The sequence below is a fragment of the Clupea harengus genome, chromosome 16, assembly GCF_900700415.2.
Source record: "Clupea harengus chromosome 16, Ch_v2.0.2, whole genome shotgun sequence".
In the NCBI taxonomy this organism is placed as follows: Eukaryota; Metazoa; Chordata; class Actinopteri; order Clupeiformes; family Clupeidae; genus Clupea; species Clupea harengus.
Genome location: NC_045167.1, coordinates 20,338,531 through 20,363,530, shown reverse-complemented (window position 1 = coordinate 20,363,530; position 25,000 = coordinate 20,338,531). Strand labels below are relative to the sequence as shown.

Below are 25,000 nucleotides of genomic sequence, written 5' to 3'. Positions count from 1 at the left end.
AAAATATATGTAATCTAATTTAATTGTTTAATTATGTACAATTCAAATGCATTCCAATGATACGGTAAAGGACATAAGCAATAAGAGAAGCTCATTACAGCACAGCACCATACTAGTAGACAGCTCACAGTAAATCTACCACACAGACCATAATCAAGTTGCCAAATGCAAACGCACATAGAATAACACAACAATATTGACATGTGAGCAAATTATGCTATGGCACTGTAAGTGCTACACACAGTAACAATGATTTTTATCATTTATCATTTTATATTTATGACACTACACATCAATGCACTTTCAAGAGACATAAGACAAAATATAGTTAAAGTATAGTAAGTGTTAATTCTGATAGTGAATAAAAAAAAACGCCAAAGTGAAGAGAATTATGTCTATAATACGCCATTAATGGGATTAGAACACAAACCCACACACAAGTCTCACCTGCCATGATGTCTGTTTAGCCCTGGGACAGCTCTGGGTGCTCTCTTTAACAGTATCCTTAACAAGGCACGCGCAAGCAAAGACACACACTGGATGACTCGCTCTCTCTCTCTCGTGCACACACAGACACACACACACACACACTCAAGTGGCAGGTAAATTACCACTGACACTCGGGAGACTGAGGTGGGGGACTTTTATAACCTGTGTTCAAACCGGAGGCTCCCAGCATCCTGTTCAGCAGAGCATGGCCTCAGTTTATGACAGGCATGTCTGTGAACGTGGACAGGTGAGACAGCATGTGGGTGGGGTAGGAGGGGTTGGGTGTGTGTGTGTGTGGGGGGGGGGGGGGCATGTTTTCTCCACAGAGCAGGAGCTCTATCATTGAGCGTAGTACTGTAGGAGAAAATCCAACATGGCTCCTATCCATATCGATCAGTAATTAACAATGTAATAAAACATAAAAGACTGCTGATTAATTGTACTGGGCTATTATGTAAGTGGAGGACAATATCAAAGACCAGATCTCCAGGTACATTTGAGCTTGAATGCTTCCTTATTTCTCCTGCAATTCTCTTAAAAATTCCACTTTCAATAATGAAAGTTAATGATAATGAGTTGTAAACACATTAGGACTTGGATACTGCAATAAAAGTATTAATATATTTTCCATTGGAAAAAGAAAGGAATACTATTTTGGGAGAAAAGAAAAAAAATGACTTATAATAACGTATAATATTTTATATAAAATATACAGAGGACATTTAAACCTTATTGTCCAAACCTATTCATTTTTATTTTCTGAATCAAAAGCCTGTACTGAATGGCACGTCCCTCCCCTCGCTGTTAACGCGCTCTCAGATAACAGACAGCGCTCACGTCAGTGACTGCTTAGACTCTGGCACGTGCCTGGTCCCACACACACACACACACACACACACACACACACACACACAGTATCAATGACTGTCTAATCACATTACACATCACCACTCTACCCTTAGCTCCATCAGGTGGCCACAGGCTTCTGGCATCCAGGCTATATCAGATAAGGCCAATCCTAACTGGTATCAGCACTTCTGCCAGTTCAAAACAGCTAATTTGCTATTTTTATAACTAAACTGAATTACAGTGATAGGTTTCTTCCAGACTAATATACTATATGAGATTAACACATACGGTGGAATACTGATAACACAGCAACCAATGGATCACAGACTTGAACAGTTCCAAATACTAATAAATGAGTAAATGATTACACACACACACGACTCTATTGTGCTGTCCCGAATGTACTGAATCTCTCTCTCTCTCTCTGAGTCATGTGCACCTTTTACACTATAGGAGTGCTGTGAAGATGAGTGCTGAATGAAACTCACCTGTGTCACACTCAAACAACATCAGCATTCCTAAGTTAAGCTCTGGTATAAACACTGTTACTACCTCACTGTACACTACTACGCTACTTTAACATAACTGACCTGAAGGCACATGTCAAAGACATTAAGCCCATGTTGTATATATTATAAACAAAATCTTGTCCACACTCACATTAGAAACATAGTGCTTAGCGATCCTCGCAGCAGTTGGGACAAGCCCACCTCTACAGACCACTCTGCCCTATGGTTCTCTCCCTCTCTCCGTGTCTCACAGGGGGGCAGGTTTACATTTTACATTTAGCAGACGCTTTTATCCAAAGCGACTTACATATGTGCAACTTACAATGTATACACATTTTACATTTACACTGATGGCACACTGCACATCAGGAGCAATTAGGGGTTCAGTGTCTTGCTCAAGGTCGCTTTGACAGGGAATGGAACTAGCAACCTTCTGATTACTAAACGACTTCTCTACCTCCTGTACCACTGTCGCCCCTGGTTTACAGTGGTCTTTTTGGAGCACACACACACACACACACACACACACACACACACACACACACACACACACACACACACACACACACACACACACACACACACACACACACACACACACACACACACACACACACACACACACACACACACACACACACACACACACACACACACCACACACACACACACACACACACACACACACACACTGCATCTTTCCCCAGTGTCAGCATCCCTCATTCTCTAAGCACTTCCAAAACACCAGGCCCAAGTGAGTCGCCCGCTCTGATATCTTCTTCAGGCCCGTTTCCTGTTTCTCAGCTACAGTGAGCAGTGAAGATGGCTCAAACTCACACTCCCATAGAAACCCTGATGGTCCGTGGAAGTTTTCCAAGTTTTCCAAAATTAGTCGGATTCATGGCTGAATTGTCCTCAGATGTTACCAAAAGATACTTACTGTATCTATCTCCGTAATTATATATGATTCAAATCTAGTTGAGATAATCATCAAACAGTGGCCATTATGCTATGCAGACAAGCTAGAGACTAAATAGGTTCACCCTCACTGACAACAGCTATAAATGTAGACATAGAATGTATACGGCATGTGCTTGTCCATTGAGAACACAGATTCTGCTCTTTGTGCAATGTTAAGATGATCAAAGACATTGGAATAAACACGTTATGCTTGACTGTGATGAAAAGGCAATAAATCAGGATAAACAGAGCCAGGCCATAAATCAAAGTTCAAGGAGCTAGAAGTCATTAAAGGCAGAAAGCAACACAGAGTTCCATGATCTGTGGCCAAGACTTGGTGCACTTTTAATGACTATTATTCTGACATATCTGAATAATGATTGATAGCGCCCGTAAGGAGAGATTATTTCCAGATCACAGGTGAAAATCCAGATTTGCGTCAACATTCCCTACGTTTCCGTGCATTCTGTGAATGCTGTTTTTCTCTGTCATTCAGAGGACAGAATATTTGTCAGGCCCTGAAAATTATGAAGGAATCCATTGGAGACACCTGAAACTCCTGAAACTGATCATTGCCTTATTATTGTAGGTTATTCTTTTTTTTTACACCATAACCAATAAGATGAACCTTAAAGTTCCATTGACATGACATTTGTGTATTACGTGTATACACACACATACACACGCGCACACACACACACTGTATGCAACTCTTAATTATATATGATTCAAAACTATATGTTGTGTATTGCATGCTTCAAAAATAAGACAGTAAAGGAGAGCAAAGGACACACAGCAGAACACCAGCGTGATAATACTTAACTTTAATAGAACAGAAGTATGAGAGGACATCATTCCTTGATGTAACGCCAGTCAGAAGAATAACATTCTGTTAGTAAATATAAAAACCTATCTGACACTTCAAATATAAAAAAATGAATTCCATTTGACATTTACAGTACACCATTGCAAGGGTATAAAAGTCCTCCATCCCTGTGCCCTGACTCTATAGTCTGCTTCGACAGAGTCGCTGGTCTCCTGCTTTGGCAAGAGAGATGATGTTCAAAGAGCATGACTCTGAGGGAAGCAAGGCCTATGAGGCTCAGACACACACAGACACGTAAAATATTGCACTCCTCTCCTGTTAGATAGAAAACAGGTGTAAAAAAAAAAAAAAAAAAAAAAAAAAACAAGACAGTCACTTGGCATTGAGCATTTTTCTCCCTACCTGGTAAAAACTTGCACATGTGAAGTCTGCAACATCGCCTACCACCTCAAACAACACAACTACACCCCCCCCCCCCAACAAAGAAAGAACGTATATCCAAACAGAATGACCAGTTTCACAGGACGGCTATATTCTAATGGTAAAAGTGCAGGAGAAATCTCAGAAAGTCAGTTTTTGGGAGGACAGGACCTTTTAACAGGCACAGAAGGTCGTTGTCTGTTGCTAGGGGAGCCAAGCAGGGATGCTGTCTTCACAGGAAATGGTAAAGAGACTGAGGCATCCAGACAAACAAATCGCCTCGTCCCCAACGTTTGCTCTCTCTCTCTCGGTCACATGGTCCTGAGTCCAGTCTCAGGGTTTGTGTCACTGGCCAATGGGAAGCTCTGCCCATGTGGCACCGCCCCCAGGCCACATCTCTGCCACTGAGACCAGGCCATCACAGTTCAAAGGTCACACAGGTCAACTGGGAAAAAGAGCCTATAAGAATTGCCCTTCATTTTCAGATAGTAATATATTTGTATCTGTTGAAACTGGGAGTCTACATAGAGGTCACTGAGAGAAAAAGGATTTGTAATACTTTCTCTCTTGCTCCCTCTCTTTCTGCTCGCCCTTCAACTTCACTCCAGTCTTTTTGTGCCTCTCTTCCATTAAAGCATGTGTCTCTCTATGTCTTTCTCTCTTTCTCTGAGAGGTCAGAGGTCAGAGGTGAAAGGTCACACAGTGGAGGTGGTGGTGGGCAGGCCGTGGAGGGTGGCACCACCGGGTGTGCCACTGATGGCATTAAAGATGTGCAGCGAATCAGAGAGAGCGTTTTTTGCCACCCCGTCCTCAACTGGGAAAATCTGAAAAAGAGAGAGAGAGAGAGAGAGAGAGAGAGAGAGAGAGAGAGAGAGAGAGAGAGAAAGAGGGTAATCATTAACATGAGAAACAGAAAAGTCAGATAGAAGACAGAGAGGGGAGAAAAAAAAAAGACATAAATAAAAGATGAGGACAAATGACAGAAAATGAGAAAAATGAGACCATGAGGCTATAAAAAGATGGAGGGGACAAGACAGCCAGACAGAAAGAAAGAGAAAAGGGAGCAAAAATAAAAAAGCTCTATTACCATCCAATCTGCACAGGCAAGGCCACGGGGAGCAGGAGAGAGAGAGCATGAGTGAGCACAGGCAGCCATGCAGTAGCCTACTGTCACCATCAGGGCCCAGCTCTATCTGCTTCAGTAGCATTACTTTAGCATACCGCAGTATGCTTTTAAACACCAACTAATAACACAACCTCAACCTTGACTTCACTTGACTTGTCACTGTAAAGCTTTTTTCTTGCCAAGCTGCATAGCACATTTAGGCGACATCTACAGTCATAGCTGTGCATTGAAATGATACATATCAGTGTGAAGTGTTCAATTAGTTTGAGTATGTCATATGAGTATATGAGTGGGTACAGCGTCCAATGTACACGTGGTTGGTGTAGACTTTATGATTGCGAACAGAAACGGTACACTCTGTGTGGTATGGATGAACCCTTAGCGGACCTGTTCGTGCATGATGGCGGACAGCTCTCGGGTCAGGTCCCTGTAGTTGGCCTTCATCTCATCATGGTACTCCTGCTGGTCCTCCTTTATCAAGCGCTCATTCACACCCAGGGCCTGACCACAGGCGTCCACAAATTGCCTGCGCAAAAATATTTCCATGAAGTTGAATACTTTTCCAGGGCTGAACTGGCACTGCTTATTATCTTCTAACTGTGATACTGAATGTTATTTTAAATTAAAAAAAATTAAAAAACTGAAATTCTCACAGTGATCTGTCATACTAAACTAAAGAGATGTGTGTCAACAAAAAAAATGATATGAACTACATTAGAAAAGATCCATACCGACTGAAGTTCAGTGACATACCTGAAGACCTCCTTGAGCTGTTTGACTTTGTTGTCTGGGTATTTCTTCTGGCAGCCATCATCGAGAAAGGCTCTAGCGTAAGCTAAAGGACCCGCATTGACCTGTGGGAAGAGGAAGACACCTAATAAGCGCTAAAGAAGCAAACCCCACGTGTGTGTGTGTGAGAGAAAATGTCCTTCTCTCTGTGTGTGAGTGAGTGTGTACACTTGTCTAAACTCAGCATGATTGAAAGTGCAATGCTTGTTTTAAGGGATAAAGGTGACGTGTGAGTTTGTATGTACAAATGTCTACTCATTTGGGTCTCTGTCCAAGCAAATTAATGGGTGTTGTTCGACTGTGGGACACACACACACACACACTCACACACACACCCACACACACCCACACACTCTCACCCATACACTCTCACCCACACACACACACACACACACACACACACACACACACACACACACACACACTCTCACACACACACACACACAGCCCCTTACCTGTACGCTGATGCTGCCCTGGAGCTTGAGCTGCAGGCGGATCATGTCCACCTCGCTGGCGGAGCAGAGGCCTCGCAGCTCGCCCACCTTGCTGCTCATCTCGTCGATGGCCACCTCGATGGGACTCAGGTCCGTGTGGTGCTGGTACATCACCGCGATGCGCTTTTTCACGTACGGGAAACAGTGCGTGGCTGAGAGAGAGAGAGAGAGAAAGAGAGAGCGGAGCAAGAGAGGGAGGGATAGAGAGTTGGACAAAGACAGATGGGCAAAACAACAAAAGAATGAAAATTATTATAAAATGATTGATGATATTGATGGTGAGTGGTATATGATATGGATGGCGCCATGGGGTATATTAAATAGTGGTTACGAGTCTTGCATGTCTTATTATAAAATAAAATTAAGGAACTACTATAATGCTGTTTGCTTCCCTAAAGGAGACAATTAAAACACACACAGGTGTCAAAGAATGCCCTTCCCTATGCAAAGTCTGTAAAAATCCTACATGTTTTTTTTCTATATAGTATATGTATATAGTGATAGCAGTGTGTTAACACACATAACTGGGACCCCTTTCATATACAGTAACATGTATGTTTTATATATATGACCTACCTTGTATGTTGAAGGGCATTATGTCATTTTAGTATGAAATGTATATGCAAGCTCCTTACCACGGATTTATCATGCAAGTATTGTACATGACAAGTGTTATTCCTACACGTTTTTTAAAGGCCTTTTCCATATGGACTGGCCCTTTAACTATGACTAACTCTGCAAACTCCTGCAGGAGCAGAGGAATCTACAGACGCCAGAGCAAAAAGCTGAGGCACGGCCTTTTCACCAGCATCAGGACATTCAGCCTCTATCAGTTCATCTATTATCAGCGCCTGCAGTAAAAACTGTACTTTTGGAACAGAAGAGGCTCATAAAACAATATAAGTAGCAGGAACAGCTGAGAATACACGGAAGGGGCTTGATTGAATGGGAAGAGGTTTATTAGAGTTTAATAGAGATGAGTGTAGAGTGTCAGAACTGCATTTAAGGCCGGCGCTGATGAGAGAGGACCTAGCCATGCTTCCTTCTGTAGGCCTGGTTTACTGGTATTACAACTATGTGCTTCCTGCTAAGTACAGCCCATGGTGAACGAGTTGCTATGCTGTATATTCACTATGACTGGGATTTACATCAGATGTGAAATAGGGCTCCAAGGCCAAGCTCTCCATCTAGACAGGACCATGCTGTATGTTTTATACTGAGGGCAAAGACTGTTCAAGAGATTCAAATTTTAGATTGAATAGTGACTGGGTCTTTTCTGAAAAATACAACCTGTTCACCTCAATGCCTCAGTTCCACCCATACTTCATTATATTATATATATGACAGAGTTCCATGAGGTCAAACTGAATGAAGTAAGTAGTGCAGCAGTGACCTTGAGCCTGTCCAGTAGAACTGAGCCTTCCTTCCCAAAACCATATGTCAAACTCTGGCTGATCTGGGATAAGGTGCACTGGTCAGCACCAGGGATGGATTAACGAACGGGCCTACCGGGCACAGGCCCAGGGGCCCATGAGCTCAGGGGGCCCCTAGGCCAGAGCCTCTGTGTGAAGTCGCTGTTATGTATCTCTTATTTGTGGTTGAAAAAGGTGTATTTTATTAATTTGCTAATGGCTTTAATTGAGTGTACCTGTGCTGTGTTAGAAAAAGCTAATGAAATGCGACAGTGATCAAGCATAACTTTTTTGGGACTACTAAGGATTCCTTATGGTATATATTCCCTCAAAATGGCAAACCTGTCTTTGTCATGGTTTTCATAATTTTTAGGGGGAAATCGTCAGTAGCAATCTATAACAAAATGATATGCTTATCGTACTTACACTATAGAAACTATTAAAAAACCGATTCAATTAAATGAATAATTTCTTATTTTCTTTGTTATTTTTGTCATATACAGATATGCAATGATGATTGCTGGGTAATATGTATCTTGCTGTCCAATGTCAAGTCTCTATTTGATCATGTGATGAGACGATACGATATAGCAAGTTTAGGCGCAGAATCTGAAAGTCAAGACCTACAAGCTGGCACAGTAGGCTACACCTGCCGAACGACGCCTTTCAAACATAAAAGTGGTGATGCATGATTTGATTTTTCAATGGACAGGATAGCCAGCCCATTCAGCCTCTCCTGCCCCATGCTGCCCCTCAGGTAGGTCTAATCAGTTTCAATTTGGAAAAGAATCACTCGGCTGTTGCCCTGTCACATGTAATGTCAGAAACAATAGCAGGGCAGTGCACACCTCACCGAAGGTGGATGTTACGGAGTAAACTTTGACCTGTTTACTTTCCCAATACAATAGCCAAAGTATCTAATTCGACCGTAAAATCCAACACATTCGTTGTGTTTGTGTGTGCGTGTGCGTGCGTGTGTTTTGCGGGCGCACACATTTTTTTTTCCGCGAGGGTGGGTGGGGGGGGGCCTTCAACATGTCCACGCCCAGGGGCCCGTGGTTTCTTAATCCGTCCATGGTCAGCACAGAGTATATACTAACAGTGATATTAATGGTAAAGTTGTAAGGTAAACCTCACAAAATTGGCTATAGGTTTAATGCCTAAAACATCATCACAGGTGCTTTAAGTGTTTGGAATGGGATGAAATGAAACTCCTCACTTTGCGTAAAAGAAAAAAAATAGAACTGAAAAAAAAACAAAAAACTTTTCTTTTACACTCTGTACCACCATCACACCTCTATAGTGGGTAATTCATGAAAGGACACTCAGAGGCGTTATAACCAAATAACCACTGAAAAGTTGAGTGATCTCTTGGAATAGACGGTCTGGAGAGCCCTGAAGAGCATTCTAGACTAGCTCTCTTCACAGTAGGAGTAGCTTTAAAGACTGATCAGGGATCAGGGCCGTACTGGTGAGCATTCTAGATTAGTTCTCTTCACAGTAGGAGTATCTTAAAAGACTGATCAGGGATCAGGGCCGTACTGGTGAGGACGGTGCGCCGCTTGCACTGCTCCTCCACGCCGCCTTGCTTCTTGCCCGACACGGTGAAGGGCGTCTCGAAGACGAAGCGGCGGATGTTGTGGCTGCGCTCGAAGTCGGTGCGGCGCTCCTCCAGCTCCTTCTCCTCCAGGTACGGCGTGACGTGCGTCACCTGGATGTAGGCAAACTTGGAGTCCAGATCCTTGGGGTTTATCTAAGGAGAGATGGATCAGTATGAGAAACAGGTGACACACACACAGAAACACACACGCGTTAACAGTTTCTATACGTGTTGAGTATAATATCTCCGTCATAATGTTCTGTGGTTTACAGCTTGTATGTACAGTATGTAACACCTCTGGTAAAAGCACATAAAGATAGAGATAAAGCATGGTGGGAAAACAGTACAGCGTGCACTAGCCTCAGGGATTGGGAGGCAGACTTTATCTTAGTGACTCATGCTGATGAATCCTTCATTCCCAGGAACAGATCCTCATCACAGTATCTCACAGTATCTCATTATGACTCTACAGCGTTCATATCCTTATCACACATCACTACTCCCCCTCCCCTCCCCTCCCACACACACACATGCACACACACACACACACACGCACACACACACACACACGCACACACACACACACAGTGTGTGCATGTGTGTGTGTGGGAGGGGAGGGGAGGGGGAGTAGTGATGTGTGATAAGGATATGAACGCTGTAGAGTTCTATGCCCTTACTGAAGATGCTACTCAGACTTCTACTAGAACTCAGTCCAATACTAAGATTGTGATTGTGATCATTTTATGGTGGCCCTGGAATCAAAGCCTTTTATTACAATATTACAGAACTCTTACAACACTCAGGTGTACTGATGTCTCTGTCCATATCTGCTGAGTCACTGCTGTGTGCCTATATGCTGTACATATTCTCCATATCTGCTGAGTCTCTGCTGTGTATCTGCTTAGTCACTACTATGACCCAGCAGATACAGTAACCACAGGCTTCTGTATGAGGCAGCAGAGTCCATGTCTATGTGTGACAGCCTTTCTGTGTATGCGTCTATGTATATATGTATATACAGTATACTTGTAGGTGTGTGTGTGTGTGTGTGTGTGTGTGTGTTTCACCCTTACCCTCCCAGAGTCCTGGATCATCTTGACGTTGTCGGGACCGAACTTGTCGGAGTAGAGCTTGAGCAGGCGCTGGGAGATCTCTGAGAGCGGGGTGAACTTGGGCTCCTTGTAGATGTACTCCTTCCCATCCTCATCCTCAAAGAAGCCCTGCAGCAACACAACCAGCACAGAGAGCTCAGCGGAGGATGCTAACCCGCAGGCCTGAGGCCCCCGCTGGGCTAAAGACTTAAGCATGACTTGGGGCTTCACTGACTGGTGTGTAAGTATGCATGTGGTCTGTTTGGTTTAAGTCATCATTTAATAGGTTCTTGTAAGGACTCCTTTTGTATGATATTTGACCTTTAATGTGTGTAAGTGTATGTGTGTGTGTGTGTGTGTGTGTGTGTGTGTGTGTGCACTGACTAGTATCTTGCGAGTGATTGCACACATTATGTCCACTGCAACAAGCAAAAGCACATCAAGTGACATCCAAATAAAAATGAACCATGCAAAACCCCACCCAACATACAGACAGGGACAGCAAGCCAATAGAATGAAATAAAACACCTCAGCAAGCTCACGGGAGGAGGAATAAACACCTCAGCAAGCTCACGGGAGGAATAATAAAACACCTCAGCAAGCTCACGGGAGGAGGAACAACAGAATTCCCACTCACCCGGAGCAAAATGAATATGAACACCGTCACAAGAACATAAAGAAGAATACATAAACATTCTTTTTTACTCAAACCTAATGATTACATTTACAAAATCTCCCATCACCAGTGTGTCTCCGGACTTTCCCCAGGATGACCACTATTATAGGATAGGGGTTACCATAGGACCAGACGACAATGAGCTCACTAGCAATCTAATGCCATGGCAACTTAGCCTGAGAGCATAGCGCATCGCTTCCTTCATATGGAGGTAATGGGGAGTTACTGTTGTATGCAGTAAGCGCTTAAGCCTGTCCATCTGTCTATCAATCTAGCAGAGGCACGGTCCAGTACATGACTGCAATTCAGTGCATTAGCTGCTGCCACCCCATCGCCCTTGGCCCAGCGCACAGCTGTTCACACACACTGCACACACACACACACACACACACACACACACACACTGCACACACACACACACACACACTGCACTAACATGTGGCTGCTGACCGTCATAAACCCTTTTCCCTAACCACTGACAAAAACATGGAACTTTCCCCTCTCTCTCTCTCTGTGTGTGTGTGTGTGTGTGTGTGTGTGTGTGTGTGTGTGTGTGCATGTGTGTGCGTGTGTATGTGTACCTTGACCGTCTGTCTTTTTTTGTCACTGATCTCCCTTCTTCAAACAAAATGTAGTCATGTCAAACATCCAAACAGTGTAACATCACTGAAGCACTCTGTGAGCAGATGGTATAATATCACTAACCTGCCTGGTGATCAAGACACAGAGAGACAGTCATTCAGGGCTGACAGTGTTTCAGCTCAATGAGGTGTTTGCAGTGAAAATGTATAAACCATGAAGTGAATGTTAGTGAATGGTTTTAATTGATGCTGGATGAGAAGCTGTGTTGTGTTGGCAGATAGGACTCACAGACTTTTCCCCCTCTTCACCTGATGTACATCAACACATCACCCCTGGAGAAGCTTGTTCTATATGTATGTTTCCCGTCGTAAACTGTCTCTGTCTGGGTCCCCCTTGTTTATTTAACTTGTTTGTGCCTCTCAACCAAGACAATTTCCTGGTATCTGTAAACGTACTTGACAATTAACCTTTTTCTGATTCTAAGCTTAAAACAATGTAACTACATAACACTTGTTGAATCATTACGGCCGTTCAATAACATTTCGTTTTTGCCAACTCTGCCAATTGCTTGAAATAACGTATAGTATATAATATAACGTATATGTATAGTAAATATTGACAGTGATCCATTCTGGTCAATCTGACCCAGACAGATCAAACAGATCCACCAGTAGGGGCTGGTGCTGAACTGTCATGGAGCCATCCGTCTCCACTAAGACACCCCTAACGTCTCCACTAAGACACCTGTTTAGTAGTGTTCAGATCCATGCGAGAGTGAGAGGACGAGGGGTTAAGAGCAGATAGAAGCCCACAGTCAGGCAGAGAGGAAGGGCAGGCGGTTACAGGCACCACATTAGCACACTGATTTAGCAATCTGAGTCAGGCAAAGCCAGCCGAGCACAGACTTACCGCAGCCTGACCGCAGAAGGAGAGAGAGTACGTGAGAGAGAGAAAGAGTGACAGAGAAAGAATATGGTTAACCATCTGGGGTTTGAAGGGACATGCACAGCCTCTACAAGGTTTTCATGCAAGAGTCAATAAAATGTCCTGCTTTGTCACATTGACATTAGAAGGTAGTGTGGATGGTATTAGTGGGTCATGAAATGATCACAGCTTTTACCTTAGTTCCACTAGAATTACAACAGCAGTGGAAAAAAACCTACTGGCAGCTTTGTGACTGTTCAGCTGGCTAATGTCACATGCCACTGGATCATTTCTGTCATGCTTCTGTTACATTCTACATTAGGAAGTTACACACATTAGTGCTCCTCTAAAACCTTCTAGCACACTTTCAGGGAAGCTTAGTCTTTCAGTCTGTCAGTCAGTCAGTCAGTCAGTCAGTCAGTCAGTCCGTCAGTCAGTCCTCTTGTAAGACCAGAGTTAATCTCCACAGTAGTGTCTGCGGTGAGGGATCATGGCAGGGAGCAGCACTGGTCACTTACCTGGCCGAAGAAGGCCACTCTGAAGTAGGTGCCCAGGAGCCTCTTGCCCGTGTGCATGACCTCCATGACCTTGGTGTAGGCCCTGTGCAGCGTGTCATACAGGTGGGCCAGTTTCTGCAGGTCAGGACAACAAACATACACACAGAGGTCACAAGTATGTCAGGTCAGGACAACAAACATACACACAGAGGTCACAAGTATGCATCAGCCTGTTTATTTATTTTATTGTGTGTGTTTGTGGGTGTGTGTGCACACCTCAAAGTCTCTTCTCTGTTCGTAGATGGGGATAATGAGTCTGTAGATGTCAGAGATGAGCTCATAACGCTCCGCCTTCCACAGTCCATCACCACACTCCTCCAGCAGCTCCATAAGTACCTCCTACACACACACATGCACGCACACACACACACACACACACACACACACGTACACACACACACCAGATGGAGGAATAACGCACAAGGAAAAAACAGTTGATGGACTCAGGAAATCCAGTAGACACAGCGGATGAGGTAAAAGTGGTGGAAAAGGGATGAGTTTGTCCCTCATAAACCTGATGACACTTTTAAAGAGGACCTTTTTATGAGCAACTTTAAAAAACACCAGGGCCTCACTAGATTTTACTGCCACAGACTATTTTTGTTTGTATAATGTGTGTTTGTGTGTGTGTGAAAGAGAGGGGGAGTGAGAATGAGAGAGAGAGAGAGAGAGAGAGAGAGAGAGAGAGAGAGAGAGAGAAAGAGTGAGAACGGATGGGATGGGTGTGATATTAGTGTGTGTATGCAAGTTGTGCTCTATAAAAGCACATTTATGTGTGTGTGTACCAGCGGCAGTGTGTGTGTAGATGGAAGAGCTCTCAGTACTGGCGATCCTATCCCTAGATAAGAAGCTCTCAAGGTTGACTTTAAACTTATCTAACCAGGAGAGAGGACAGACTCTGCCCCCACTATGTCCTACCAAGGCTGTACTCTCTCTCTCTCTCTGATAAGTGAATTATGCATGCACTGTTTATTTGTGTATGAGTTCTAAATTGAGTTTGGACCATTTATTGTGCCAGACCCTGCACACCCCACCACCTGTATCCCACAATGCCGAGGGAGTCTGACCTCATTGAAGTGGACGTCCTGCATGCCCACGTCTTCCATCATGGCCGCTTCCTCATCTATGTTGGGCGTGACCACACGGAACGCAGAACATCCCTGCCGGAACATTCCTACCGAAATCACGAGAGAGAACATCAATGATAAGTGACAGCTGATGCAAAGATAAGTGTTATCTGAGACAGATGCAATAGATGACAGATCACGCCCAGTCAACTGATATGGTCTTAATAAAACGGATTTCACTCTTCCATGCAAACCCTGGCAGTAATGAGGGAGCTGAGTGGGACAGCAACACAGTAATGTTAAAGACCACTGGAACCTGCTGAATTTGGAGGTACCATTATTAATTCCCTGTTGGCCTGTTTATGCCTGGTGACTTGTGATTTATGATCTATATCTACATAGATGTCTTCACATCTGAAAGGCCTGTCATTCAGAAACGCAAATAAAGCTTAGAAACAAACCTTGAGATAGGAGATAGAGGGAGGAATGAAAGTTTAAGGAATGAGGTGAAAGGTCAGCTCTTCAGGTGAAGAGAAAGTGTGTGTGTGTGTGTGTGTGTAGTGTCAGCCATAAAGGTAAATGGATCATGGCATCATAGACGTCACAGAAAAGGTTACGGTCATTTTACTTATTATTTTTGCTGTTTGTTTTAAATCTGATAAAGTGAAACGGACAGAATAACACTAAAAGTACAAACTGAAAACACTGATTACTGTACATTACAATAAAAAATAATGGCTATTCTTTCCAAAAGGCAAAATTATGGCTTCTTATTTTGTTATCTTTCCATATTATTTGTGGCAATATATCACCCTACAATTGAAATATGTAGCCAGGGCAGACTATAAGTACTATAAACACAAGACACAGATGACATCTGTTGATGAGTCCAGTGTTGTCTCACTCACGAGACATTTAGTATAACAAGCTCTGTAGGGAAAATGCTGCGGTTGGTAAGTATGTCTTCGCGTCTTCACACGTCAACACACGCCATGCTCGTCCCTCCTGCATGCTTCGGGAAAGCCACTCTGGGCCGACATGCAATGAGGGCTGTGCCTCAGCTAGAGGGACTCATAGCAATGGAGGATGGGGGGATATCCATGATAAAAAAAATCCTGATAGGATAGGTGTGGCTGGGGTCATCAGTAGGGTCACGGCCTCCCTCTCACCTCCTGGTTATGTCCTGGTTATGGGCCGGTGTTCTTTCACACTGCATAACATGTGAGTGTGCAGATTCAGGAGGGCTTAGTGTGGAGTCTTATCAGTGGAATTCACTGAGGATTTCACAGAAACGACCCTTGGACGTAATGAGAAAGGCCGTGTTTAAAGCGAACGTGTTTGTTTGTGAGTATGTCACATGTGCATGTGTTTATATGATGTTTCGGGTGGACACATATTGATAACAAGCTAATTGTGGGCGTTTCTGTTAAGATAAAGTATATCGTTCTAAAACTGGATTTACGGAACAACTAAAAAAAAATAATAATAAATACAAACATTGTGTCCATATTATCCTGAGTTCACTCACTCTCTCAAGACTATCCTTCATGGGCAGAACAAAAGTTGTATATCATAAAGTTTTTGGGTGATTCAGACTTTTCCTTGCCTGATATAACGCAAATAAATCTCCAGGGAAGCTATGAGGCTTAACTACTGCCATGGTGCCCAGTTTTAGTCAATGTATTACATTTAATGTTACATTATAAAAAGTTGCACTATACACTGTGACTATACATTAACTGTGCCAGTTAAATACACACTGTGTAGCAAATAAATATTATGAGGATATCCATATCATCAAGAATGTCAAGAGACACAATGGAATCTGTGAACATTCCATTGAATTATGTATTGATCTGGTGGCAGTGTTTAGGTCACAAAGGGAGCTAGGCAACATCATGATGTCATAGAACATAACTCAGTGTACACTGGCATTCTTGTTCACTCTTTCTTGAGTTTGTCTAGAGGTTGGTTGATTGTTGATTTTCTGCTTGCTTGATGTGGTTGTACTGGTTTTTGACCTGCTGCCTGGCAGTGCGGCAGGAAGAGGATAAAGGTTCTGCTAAAGCAGTTAAGAAAAAGTTACACAAATACAAAGCGGAGGATCTGAGGAGAGAATTAAAGGCTTTAGGGGTGAATCTGGATGAGGACAGGGACGGAAAGGGAAACAAAAAGAAAAGCGGAAAAAAGACCAAAAGGGAACTCCGAAAGCTCCTCATAAGGGAGCTTAAGATGATAGAATTGGACAGATTGAGAAAGGAAACATGTCCCAGGGCCACCAGGCCCCTGATGGACACACTGGAGAAGACAGACTCAATGATGACTGGAAATGAAAAGACATTTGACATCGGGACGCAATGCACTAATTCAGAGGGAACCACCAGGAATGAGCAGAAGGAGGCCTGTGCCACAGCCAATGAGGTGGAAGAGCTGGAGCAGGACGGACAGCAGAGGGAGGATGATGTGAAAGCTGTGCTTGAAGATCTTCTGGATCAAGTGGATTCATCTCTGGGTGAGTAGAAGACGTCAGCTCACACTGAGTATAAGAAGTAGGGAGCCTTGTATCACCAGGCTAAATATTTGAAGTCACTCATAATCCAAGCCAAAACTGAGCTGGGAGGAGTGAGCTCACAGTTGGGTTTTAATGAAACGGTCCCCATATATTTAGCTTCAGATGCAGCAACTCTTCATCCACACGTGAACAAGGAGGGGACAACTGAGGTAACGGCTCGGCTGAGCAAAGAGGTGAAAGTGCTGGCGTGCAATGAACAGCAGAGGGAGGATGATGTGTTGATGAATATTGATGACGTTGAAGAGAATGATGGCAGAGACAGCAAAGAAGGGAAAGAGCTGGAGATCGATGAACAGCAGCGAGAGGACGATGTGCGAGCTGTAATTGATGATCTTCTAGATGACGTTGACTCCACTCTGGGTACGTATAAGAAGTCAGCTCACATTGGGTATAAGTAGCCTCATATCACCAGACACACATTCACTTTGTGAATTCAGTTATAATCCCAGCCAAAACTGAGCTGAGAGCAATTGATGGGTGATATAATAAGTTAAACATTGAAGTTGCTTAGCTGGGTTTTAATGAAACGTTCTCCGTATATTTAGCCTCAGACTCAGCATCCATTCAGTCTGAAGTGAATGGCGAGGTGATAAGTGAAGTCAAATCTGTGCTGATGGATATCCTGGACAAGGTGGACGGCACTCTGAGTGAGTATGAGTATAGATAGGCCAGTGAGAACAAAAGACCAAAAGCACATTTCAAAATGCAGCCAAACGGTTCAGTAGACTACTGGTTTTTACATAGACACCTTCCATCTAACAGATAAGGACACTGCTAGGAGTGCAGATGCTGAGTGTGACAGCATGACAGAGAATCCCCAAAGCACCATGAGAGTGGAGGAGGCACAGGAAGACAGAGAGAGAGTGGCATTGGATGGAGCCAAGGCCGATGACAACATCCTCCTGAAGAGCCTGGAACCTCCTCAGGGTAAGACCTAATATCAGTGACTTTTCAACATAATTATAATAACAGAATAAATAGCAAGGAAGTGTGCTACATGCATGTTATTTCTTCCAGGTCTGACTCTGGTATGTGCTGAGCACCTCATCAAAGAAGCAGAGGTGGACAAAATGGCAAAGGATGGTATGTAGTAGAGAATTATTTACAGTAGAACAGGTTGATTGAAATACAAAATACCCTTTCGATTTTTTTATGACTAAATATCGAGTACAATGTACAGATGTGGAGAGTATAGCAGAATACTATCAGAAGAAGAAGAAGAAGACCAGGAGAGGTACTAGGCACAGGGGTAGGAAAGGTGAGGGGGAACTAAAAATGGCCGATGATTGAGCGCAGCCAGAAGGTCTGAAAGTGGAAGGACAGAAGGAGACAGGGACGAGGCCTTGGACTGGAGACAGGAAAGAGGAGAAGGCAGGGCAGGAAGTCAGTTTCTGGGGTTCCAAAGAGGACAAGAAAGGACCTTTTGGGTCCATCTCCAGGAGAAGGTTGCGATTGGTAGAAAGAAACAGCAGCAGGCAGACATACTTGTGATGGATTCACAGGGACATTTTTTAGAAAAAACCTCCAATAAATACTATTACATTTATGTGAGCATCTGCTGTTATTATTGAACACCTTTCACACATCCACTACCAAGTCAGATATCTTGTGATTGTCACTGTTTTCTTCCTAATTCATTTATTAAACAGACTTTTTGTAACCCAATGGCTTCTAACTAGCCTGTCCATTAAGCTTCAGATGGCTCTGCCCCTGGGTTTGGGTCCTGAGAGGGGCTGGTGTTGTACATTACCTGATCTGGCCCCACTGCAGTAGCACAGAACAGATCAAGATGGCACCTCCCATCATAGACTAGCAGAATACCACAGCTGTGTTCTTCTCATACAGAGGCTAATGAGCCTTGTTAGTATTGAGCTTTGCACATGTCCTTCTCAAATTAAAATGCTGGAGTTCATTGCCAACAATGAGAACAAGTTCTATATGCCTGTGTGCCTAACGTTGGGAATACTCTAACGAGGCTCATTTTGGGGTGTTTTTTCTCTCAGTGCACTGTGTCATATCTGGCATCAGAGAGAGACAGGGTCATAAGAGGCTATGCGTGCATGATGGTCATTAGGTCACCTATGTACACTGCCAACCAAAACACTACTATCTGCTCTAATTGTCTGTGAACAACAGCATACTGTATATAGACACAGTTAATCAGTTTTCCATTGACTCATTCATGTGTACATATAATAACAAAGTAGTGCGTGAATGATTGTGTGAGGGTGATAGTAGGGCCCTCCTGTGGAGGAGTGGTGGTACTGCACTCACCTTTTCTTCTCAGGTACTCTGCCACCAGCGCAGCGACATGCACATAACACATAGCCGCCTGTGGACAAAACACAAAAGGGTAGTTAGAGATGGAGTTGTTCTTTCTTTTGCAAAGTCAAGTGATCTTTATCAACTTGTATCAACTTGTATCAACTGCTGAGTGATGCTATTATAGTAATATTAATATAGTAATAGCTATAGGTTTGATTGGTAAACTAATCATCTGATAACCTGACGGACCAAAAAACAACAATGTATCACTTGGCAGCCCAAGTGAGAGAGCTTGAGGTCTTTGACCCCCTGACCCTGCGACCCCTGACATGACCTGACCTCGGACAGGTCTCCGTTCTTGACGTGGATGCGGGCCATGCTGTCGAGCCAGGTCTTGCGCAGCTCCGGTGTGCTGGTGTAGGACTTGGCCAGGCTGTACTGCAGGTCCACCAGCATCTCTGGGTCGTTCTCGTGCTCCTTCATCTGCTCCGTGGCCATCAGCACCGTCCGGATGCGCTTGGTCAAGTCCTTCACGTCGGACGGAAATGCTGTGTGCTGGGGAAAAAAATTATAATAATAATAATAATATTTTTTCTATTTCTTATGTAAAATAGTATTTATTGTTACACTAGGTCTCTATTGCTTGTAGCTTGACTGTTCTCTCCCTTGTACGTCGCTTTGGACAAAAGCATCTGCTAAATGACAAAATGTAAATGTAAAATACAAATCCAGTCAATGACGTAAGCTAAAATCATTAAGGAGAGGGATATAGAGAACAGATGTCATGTTGCATTTTAAGGTGTGGATCCATCAGCTCTCTTTTTTTTCAGGAGGGAATAGGACTGTTGAACAGAATATTAGGGGAACCTAAGGACAAGCCATCCTCAAGTAGTTCTCAAGAGTTAAACAGATTAGTCGTAAGTGTTGTGGAAAACAGGAATGCAAACAACTTCAAGAATGGCGGTATCCTCTGAAAGTCACAGGTCACATGGGGAAGCTGTTCATGAATGAAACACCAGTGTTTCCTTCAAGGTGTTGTAAGCACAGGGAACGAACAAGTAAATCCTATTCATGCATTCAGTGGATTACATGGCACAGGTCTTATATAAGCAGTGATTCCTGCAGAGAGAATGACTGGGTACATTCTATAGCTCGTAATCATCAGCTCCTTGTATAAACCACCACTTAAGAAAGGAGCGCCCCCCTTTGAGACTAGGGAGTAGTGCACTTTAGAAAACATGGAAAAATTGACATTGTCAATAGTAGAACTTGAGTCATTCTCTGTAAAAGCACATAGACATGCTCCTCCTCTCGTCTGGTCATTGCTCCTTCACTCTCCACTCTCAGACATGTCTTCCCTCACCTTGATGTTCTTGTCGCTGTTGGCACAGTTGTTGATGATGGAGAGGGACTGCTGGAAACGCGTCCCTCCGATCCCGATGACATCAGCGATCAGCTGACTCACTGCAATGACCACCTGTGGGGACGTGAGTCAAAGGGAACAGGTTCAACAGTGAAGCATGGAAACATTTGAACTGGGAAACTTTCTGGCACAAGACAAGACAGATGAGTGTACGTGGTACACACTACATCACACAACAGATTCAAAACAATTGGTGTAGCATCAAAATTATGTGAATACATTGCAAAAGAAGTTACCAAAAGTTGATAAATGTTAATGGTGTGTTGATAATGTGTCCATGCAATTATTTAATAGTGACCCCATTTTATCTATTATCTTCTCATTCAACAGGGTTTGAACATGTAATAAAATATATTCACAGAAATATGATCAAGCTATTTTAGAGCTCAAAGCACATACACACACAGTCGGGGAATGGCAGCAGCCATGCATCGCAACCTCCGACCTGTCACCTTTCACCTCCTCTTAACTCACCTGTAGGTGTGTACGGACGAAGGACTTCCTGCCGGTGTAGTCGAAGTTGCTCTTCATGAGGAAGTAGAGCAGGTGGGCGGCATCGCTGCGGATGGAGCTGAGCTTGGAGTTACAGCACTTCAGGATCTCGTAGCAGAACCACGCGCACATGTCCGCCCGCCCGTCAAAGAACGTACACGGAAACTGGAGGCGGGGAAGGGGGGGTCATGGCATTATGGGTAGAGGGAAAAGAGTCAGGGTGGGAACACAGACATGGAACAAGAAAAAGTAAAGAAAAAACTTTTGTCTAGTGTAAAAAAATATACTGATTTAATTTTTTTACTTTATGTTATTTTATTTATTTTTTTTATACTTAATTTCTGAGTTGTTTAATGTGAGTTTTTTATGTGTAGAGGGGAAACAAAAAATATAAATATGTATACAGTATACATATAAAATAGTTCTCCAGACTCCTTGTTTTCTCATGATAATTTCTCATATTTATTTGAATTGACTATACTGATAACAATGTGAAAGACATATGTCAGTCAGAACAACGTGATTTGAGAAACAATGAATGAATCTATTTTTTCTCACACACAAATGATTACCTTGTAGATGAAGGTGCGCAGTGATGTGAAGACCTGCTTGAGCGCCGTCTCTGACTGGGGGATCTGCAGGAAGCACAGGTGCACCTGGAACACCTTCTTCATCAGGGGGTTGTGTCCCAGGTCAGCGCACAGCTGAGTCTGCAGGGGAAAGAGGATGAGAAACACACACATACATATATAAGCACTTTTGACAACATGGAGGAATGCATATTACTGTAACATGACAACAACACGAGGACCAGCACTACATACCTCAACTCCCTACTGGTCTCATATCTGGATCATGTGATCATATCTGACCTCACTATACACACACTGACCAATGGCACAAACCTGGAACTCCTTACTGTATGAAACACTTTACTCTACTACTCTACAAAGAACCATGTCTTACAGTACCAGGATTAACTATGTCGTGCATGCTAAGCAGCACTGTGATGCACGGTGCTACACAATCGAGCTAAACTGGACTGTGTTGTGGTGCGCTGGGTGAGGCCCCATCCCTTTCTAGCCTTAAGAGGACATTTTCCCACCGGTGGGAAAATAGTTTTTTTTGTTCTTGTTGTCAATATGCCCTTAAAGCTCTGTGAGTTTTTGTCCTAGAATCATAAAAAGAACACCCCCAGAAACCTTTAATCTTATATATATATATGCCACTTGTGCATCAATGTTTTTTAGTTAGAGGAAATATACAAAAACATCAAGGCATGTCAGACCACCTAAAAAAGTCTAACAGGCCTGTGTCCCCTAAGGGCAGTCCCAGTGAAGTGAATGTTACCTTGAAGCCCATGATGAAGACACTGAGGGTGTCCAGTACGGTCAGGCACACCTCTGTGGACACGTTGGCCTCCAGCATGGACTGGTCTGTGTCTCCATGGGAGTACACTAGGAACATGAGCAAAACACACGCTTACACACAGTCAAATAGCAACCAGGGGGGATCTGCAATGTCCTCCTAAGATACATTCAACGAACAACATAGTTCTACATTCATTACAGACTTTCATTCAACAAAAAAAAAACAGTTCTGCGACTTAATCAGACGATGTTGTTGAATAAAATATGCAAATAGACGCTGATCATTAGTACCATATCTGTATATAATCATACAGTAGGCCTATAACCTACTCTCTCACTTATACAACACATCTCACTCTCACTGGCTGGTTAACACATCACAGAGTACTACAATGGCAGAGTAAGACATGTGACACAGGGAGGGATTAGCAATGTTATTTACTCAATGAAAAGCATATAACACCAGCTGTAACATATTACTCCGGCTGTAACATACAGTATTACTCCATGTTTAACATATTACTCCAGCTGTAACATATTACTCCAGCTGTAACATATTACTCCGGCTGTAACATATTACTCCGGCTGTAACATACAGTATTACTCCATGTTTAACATATTACTCCAGCTGTAACATATTACTCCAGCTGTAACATATTACTCCGGCTGTAACATATTACTCCAGCTGTAACATACAGTATTACTCCATGTTTAACATATTACTCCAGCTGTAACATATTACTCCGGCTGTAACATATTACTCCAGCTGTAACATATTACTCCAGCTGTAACATAAGGACATTCAAGAGTGAATAAGAGTTCCATGTGTACATGATGATGTGAAAGTGGTCTGGTTGAAGGAGGAGATTGTGTAAAGGAGGAGATTGTGTGAAGGAGGAGATTGTGTTCCAGTGGAGTGGATGAGAGGAAATGGCCAGAGATGCACACTGGGGGTGGAAGGGTTATGGGGGAGTGGAGTCCCTGGTTATACCAATTTAAAACTATTATTAATAACAATTTGGTTAAGGACATTGACAACATGACATTTTAAAAGACAAAATGAAATGTTGCTATCAACCTGAAACGTTCTTACCAGTGTCTATAGAAATCCCAAGAGCATTTGAGATCTTTCTTAAACTATAACAACACAGAGAGAGAAAAATGATTTCACTGACTACTGGCAACCTCAATAACCTCTAGCTATAACCCCTGCCCTGCACCCTGGCAACTGGCATTTATAGCACCATCTTATTCCTGCTGACGTTATTGCTCGGCCAAAATAATAAACTAAAACCGAAGACAATAAAATATTGTAGTTTTCAAATAATTTGACATAGACAGACAGTATTTCTTGGTGTGCAAGCCACACATATGCACACACCCAACCGCTCCCACCCCCCGCCTCTACACACACACACACACACACACACACACACACACACACACACACACACACACACACACACACACACACACACACACACACACACACACACACAAACTTTCTTAATACTGCATCTCTCAAGTGTCAAAGACCTCTTCTTACCCATAGTGCACCACTGTGTTGAGGAGGCTGGGCAGCCATAACCGTGAACACAATGAAGGAGAAAATGATGATGTTGAAGGAAAGACAAACGCTGAAGAAAAAAGCGTGCAGCTCCCTGAGAGCAGGTTTAAAAAGAGAGTGACAGGGTAGTGTGTGTCTTTGTGTGTGTTTGAAAGAAGGAGAAAAAGACAACGACAGACCGTACAATCTGTGTATGTGTGTGTGTGTGTGTGTGTGTGTGTGTTTGTGTGTGTGTGTGTGTGTGTGTGTGTGTGTGTGCGTGTGTGTGTATGTGTGCATGAGTGTGTGTGTGTGTGTGTGTGTGCATGAGTGTGTGTGTGTGTGTGTGTGTGTGTGCATGAGTGTGTGTGTGTGTGTGTGTGTGCATGAGTGTGTGTGTGTGTGTGTGTGTGTGTGTGTGTGTGTGTGTGTGTGTGTGTGTGTGTGTATGTCTGTGATAGTTGTGGTGATGGTGCTTACTGTTGTTAATAGTGTGTGAGTTTTCCAGGCTGCCCAGCTGGTGAAGGCGTGTGTGCACCGCCCCCGTTCTGTTGCGAGAAACAGGCAGAGTCAGAGACTTCCTGTCCGCAGACACGCAGACCACCCCTTCCTGGCTCCTGAGGAGGAAGCAACGAGAGGAGACGGCGTGTCAAGCGTGTCAAGTCAATCAGCATGCTCACCCGCCAAAACCCTTTACCATACACACAGAAACAGGATATGCATGGGAACACACTGGACACACACACACACACACACACACACACACCACACACACACACACACACACACACACACACAGTAACACTAAACACAAGAACCAGGATGACCAACAAGCATGTCATGAAGCTTCAGAGATCAGAGGGACAGAGTCTTCAAACTCGACATTTTGTAGTACTCCACCAGTCTGTGTATGAATCACTCGTCACCCTCAGCTGATGAAGGTTATGAATGAGTGAGGTCA

The 25,000-nt window shown here is 43.4% G+C and overlaps 2 protein-coding genes across 9 annotated transcripts in view; both read right to left on the bottom strand.

Annotated features, from left to right (window-relative positions):
- The window catches only part of slc15a1b (solute carrier family 15 member 1b), a 13,251-nt gene extending 12,562 nt beyond the window's left edge, over positions 1 to 689 (bottom strand). The window contains exon 1 of the mRNA XM_031583085.2: positions 448 to 689. Coding sequence (XP_031438945.1) covers positions 448 to 454 — 7 coding nt within the window. The 5' untranslated portion in view covers positions 455 to 689. The remainder of the gene's footprint in view (positions 1 to 447) is intronic.
- A 2,927-nt stretch (positions 690 to 3,616) lies between these two features.
- Positions 3,617 to 25,000, bottom strand: part of dock9b (dedicator of cytokinesis 9b) — a 90,794-nt gene continuing 69,410 nt past the window's right edge. For 3 of the 8 annotated variants that reach the window (XM_031583079.2, XM_031583076.2, XM_031583078.2), the window contains exons 38-54: positions 24,520 to 24,656; positions 22,474 to 22,580; positions 21,696 to 21,833; positions 21,106 to 21,288; positions 20,572 to 20,685; positions 19,548 to 19,763; positions 19,218 to 19,275; positions 14,372 to 14,478; positions 13,521 to 13,643; positions 13,266 to 13,379; positions 12,733 to 12,738; positions 10,548 to 10,694; positions 9,417 to 9,627; positions 6,424 to 6,614; positions 5,933 to 6,033; positions 5,567 to 5,705; positions 3,617 to 4,877 (exon numbers count right to left, since the gene is read on the bottom strand). In XM_031583079.2, the coding sequence (XP_031438939.1) occupies positions 4,749 to 4,877; positions 5,567 to 5,705; positions 5,933 to 6,033; positions 6,424 to 6,614; positions 9,417 to 9,627; positions 10,548 to 10,694; positions 12,733 to 12,738; positions 13,266 to 13,379; positions 13,521 to 13,643; positions 14,372 to 14,478; positions 19,218 to 19,275; positions 19,548 to 19,763; positions 20,572 to 20,685; positions 21,106 to 21,288; positions 21,696 to 21,833; positions 22,474 to 22,580; positions 24,520 to 24,656 (2,221 nt within the window). In that variant the 3' untranslated portion in view covers positions 3,617 to 4,748. Of the gene's footprint in view, positions 4,878 to 5,140; positions 5,149 to 5,566; positions 5,706 to 5,932; positions 6,034 to 6,423; positions 6,615 to 9,416; positions 9,628 to 10,547; positions 10,695 to 12,732; positions 12,739 to 13,265; positions 13,380 to 13,520; positions 13,644 to 14,371; positions 14,479 to 19,217; positions 19,276 to 19,547; positions 19,764 to 20,571; positions 20,686 to 21,105; positions 21,289 to 21,695; positions 21,834 to 22,473; positions 22,581 to 24,519; positions 24,657 to 25,000 lie in introns of all 8 variants that reach the window. The other 5 variants (XM_031583084.2, XM_031583080.2, XM_031583083.2 and 2 more) reach the window with 3 other exon arrangements.